Below are 4,180 nucleotides of genomic sequence, written 5' to 3' on the forward strand. Positions count from 1 at the left end.
TATCATCAACTTCAAAACAAATACTAAAAATGCTCAAATATTCAACTTTCAAATTATCTCCTATTATTACTCATATACTAAAATATTCAACTTTTAAACTATATATATACTATTGTGGATCGAATGATAAAACTAAATAAATGTCAATAATAACATTTCAATAAATCAAATATTATATAAAAAAATTAATATAAATATAAAACATTGGAAAAAAAAATAAAAATGGTATTCCATTCTTGAATCAACTTCGAGCAATTTCACATTTGTGGAACAAGATGAACACGTGGAAGAAAATGCATGTTTGGAGTAAAAATGGAACAATGAAACATATCAACTCATACACTAACTCTCACATCAACATCTTTTTTTTCTTTCACTCAAGTGTTTGTATATAAATTAATAATCACATTAACTCTTCCCATTCCCATTTTATACATAAAGATTAATCTAAGAAAATAATTTCTGATTCTTAAATCTTACGCCACATTCCATCCAAATTTCTGAATTGTTCAGATCGATGACTGAGAATTTGAAAATCGTGCCAAATCATCAATGTCCAATGGAAAACGACGAACGAACTCACGGACTAAACATTTAACATATATGAATATCATCATCAAGTTTGTGGAGTTATGAAAACGTTGAGAAATGGTCCAAAGTTTGCAAAACCATTGTGAGGGAAAAATAGTTCAACAAAAGAAAAAGTGTAAACATCAAACACATGAATTAAATAAAAAAAATAGTGGCTATTAGATAATAATATACAAAAGGAAACCGATGAGGTTCCACCCCATTTGCAGTCACATATCAAATATTCACCACTGAAAAGGAACCAAATTCCCTAACTTTTTTTTTTGCTTAGGAACATAACAAAAACAAGAAACAGGAGGAGGCTAAAGTGGGGTTTGCTTCTGGATGATTCCAAGTGATGAAATGACATGAACACCCCTTCTTCTGTATTTGCAAAATCTCATCCATAGAAACCACAAACCCCACAAGATTTCCCATAACTGCACCATTTAGACCCTTGACACTAACAAAAAGGTGAGAAGAAAGGACAGTAGCAACATGCATGTGTCCTTCAAGTGAACCACTCCTGTGTTTGGATCATTGAAGCTTGTTCCAGTTGAAGATGTTGGACTAATTCCAAACACATTAGGGTTACCTGTGGTGGTGCCTGTACCTGTGCCTGTGCCAGTGCCAGTGGGAGTGGTTGGAGTTAAGGTGGATGGTGTGCCTGTTGTTGGTGTAGTGGTTGTTGGGGTTCCTGTGGTGCCTGTTCCTGCATTGCTGCAAATGGAAGCCAAAAAAATTAGCTTATGATCTTCTTCACAAAGACCATAATAGTATATTAATAATTTAGTAAACTATATACTAAGTGTGGAGTTGGTTTCATTAAATATTATATGACCTTGGATCTACAATCTACAGTGTGGGAATGAAGTGGACAAAACAAAAACAATTGTGGAACATCATAATCATGACAGCTAATGTTTCAAAAGGTTCATCATGATGTCATGGCTTGTGAGTAAATCTGATTCAGGCGGTGGATACATGGAACCCCAAAAAATGGCCTTTTGGCTAATGTAAACTAAAAGTGTGTTGTGTTGTGCCAAAAGAAAGATAACAGATTGCTTTTGCAAATGATATAATTGAAGTTGAATCTAACCAATTCCCTCTAAGGGCACCAAAGTAGGCAATTGATTAATGAAAAGCCAATTAGAGAAGAAAAAAATGGCAAGAAGGGTCAGGGTCACCTTCATGTTCTGTAAATGGGAAAAAAATGGTTTAATACAGCATGGTAGCAACCAACAACTTGGCATTAGCAAAAAATTAAATTGAAATTGAAATTCAGAGAAATGAATGAATGATTGTGGAATAATTTAAACAAATCAGCAAGATCCATATCAAGAACATACCCAGGACTTGAGGGGTAAACACATGAAGATGTTGAAGCTGCAGATCAAAGAGGTAGGGACAACAACAGACAGAAAAATTAGAAGAAAAAAAAGGAATTTTGTCAAGAAAGTCCAAATTTTTTTAAGGTGGCTAGAAAATGGTGGCCACTTACTAGGTGGGTTTTGGCTTGGGGTGGCAGCACCAGCAAAATCACAGCTTCCCTGACCCTGACCCTTTCTCTGGAAATAGCTATTAACAGCATAGTTGCAGTGATCCTTGACAGTGTTGGGTTGGAAACATGCTCCATTTTGGAGAATAGGGGTGCAGTCAGCTCCTGCACCACATGCATAATCTATAGCTTTCTGAAGAGCTTGATCACCCACCCCATCTTTACATACACAGTAAAGAGCACCTATTCAAGAACAAAAATGCAAAAAAAAATGTGAACAGAAACAGAAGATCAGTCAGTCCACTAAAAATCCCATCTTTCCTTAAAAGCAGCAGCCTGAAGTAAAACAGAACAAAAATAGAAAAGATCCTAAACAAAATCCATCTCAAAATCTCAACCTTTAGTACAAAACAACACAGAAAAAACAGCAAGACAAAGCCATCATGACAACAAATCTGAGAGTTCAGATATCATGATTAAAAGCCCCATTAAACCACATGCTGAACCATGAAGCTTGAAAAAAACACAGGAAAATCCAGGAGCTTACTTGAATGGCCAGTGAAGGCAAGAAAAAGCACAAAACACATGAGAAGAGCCATGGTTGATGGCGGTGATGAAGGATGTTGAGAGGGTATTAGAGAAAGTTATGTGAAGGAATTTGGAGGGAATAGAAGATGGTTACTCAAAGGGAAAAAAGATAGAGGAAATTGGGAAGAGTAGAAGCAGTTTTGCAGAATGGAGAGACAAGAGGTGAGGTGTGGGGAGGCTGTCTGGTACACTTTTCAAGCACCTTTATGTGTTGAACATTATGTGCATAAGTATTTTATAATAAAGGTTAATAAATTAATAGAGTATTAAGTAATAAAACTTTATGTATTCTTCACTGGGGAGTGTGTTCTGGGGAATTGTACAAAACTCAAGCTTTTATTATTTTTGTTATGCTTACATTACAAAATATAATATAATAAATATATATATAAGTATTTTAATTTTAATTTTAATTTTGTCTATATTTTCAAACGGTCAAAAACTCAAAAGGGTAAGTGAGGTGGTGGCATTGTGAATGGGAAGTAGACAATTTCGATGTGGGCCTAGTTAGTGTGGAGATTCCCATAGATCTTTTCCTCTGGTTTTGTGTTGGCACTAGAACCATCCATTAGTGACAAGTCACTTTGGAGTATGGAACTTCTAGTGTAGTTTCCATAGATTATCATTCCCTCTTTTGAGTTGGAACTAGTTTTTTCTTTTTGTATAAATTTAATTAATTATACATTTTAGCAAATAAAATTGTATTAATTGTTTGAATTGGTATTTTCAGATTAAGTTGGAATGGGGTTTAGTTCGACTAATATTATTTAAGATATTTTTTAAATATTAAATTAATGTAATAATTAAATGTATTTAAAAGAATGATATCGTCCCTCAATTTTGGACAGGTGGTAATTGAAATATTTCATTGTCTTTATAGCAGATGTCACATCTTTTTAGTCATATCATGGTTAGAGAGAACAATATATTCCTAATTGGATTTTAAATGAGTCTGATAATTTCACTCTTAAATCGGCTATGATTTTTTTCTTTGATCCGGTATTAATACTCGTACTAGTAAAGTTCTTCGTCCTTTTCTTGTTAGATGTGAGTTTCCTACATCAGATTGGGTTAAAATTAGCACTGATGGGACTGTTAGGGATATCCTGGTCTTGCTACTTGTGGAAGTATTTTTCGTGGGAGTATGGGAAAATTTATTGAAGCTTTCTATGCATTTCTTGAAGTTCTGTTATGATTGCTGAGTTTTATGTGGTTATACATACTATGAATGAAGCTCAAAAGATGGAGTTTACTAATGTCCGAATGGAATGTGATTCTGCTTTGGTTTGTGCTCCGTTTATTGTTATGACTAATGTTCCTTGAATGTTTCGTAATTGATAGAATACTTGTCTTAATTACTGTGGAAAAATCAGATTTAGAGTTATTCATATTTTTCGTGAAGGAAATATGTGTTGGTAAGTTGGTTAATTTAGGATTTATTCATAGAAAATCTTTTCATTGATATAATAGGCTACAATAGTTTGTTCTTAAAATTCTTTATGAATAAATATAGTCTATCTATGT

General features: G+C 33.7%; 1 protein-coding gene across 1 annotated transcript; it reads right to left on the minus strand.

Annotated features, from left to right (window-relative positions):
- Nucleotides 1-726: 726 nt before the first annotated feature.
- On the minus strand, nucleotides 727-3,075 carry LOC137806381 (PLASMODESMATA CALLOSE-BINDING PROTEIN 2). The gene is made up of 4 exons (XM_068606457.2): nucleotides 2,616-3,075; nucleotides 2,072-2,311; nucleotides 1,920-1,956; nucleotides 727-1,290 (listed from the first exon to the last, which is right to left on the minus strand). The coding sequence occupies exons 1-4, from the start codon at nucleotides 2,665-2,667 to the stop codon at nucleotides 1,020-1,022; spliced, it is 600 nt and encodes a 199-aa protein (XP_068462558.1). The 5' UTR covers nucleotides 2,668-3,075; the 3' UTR covers nucleotides 727-1,019.
- Between the last annotated feature and the right edge of the window lie 1,105 nt (nucleotides 3,076-4,180).

This window comes from Phaseolus vulgaris, chromosome 3 (assembly GCF_051622355.1).
Source record: "Phaseolus vulgaris cultivar YP4 chromosome 3, ASM5162235v1, whole genome shotgun sequence".
Taxonomy (NCBI): Eukaryota; Viridiplantae; Streptophyta; class Magnoliopsida; order Fabales; family Fabaceae; genus Phaseolus; species Phaseolus vulgaris.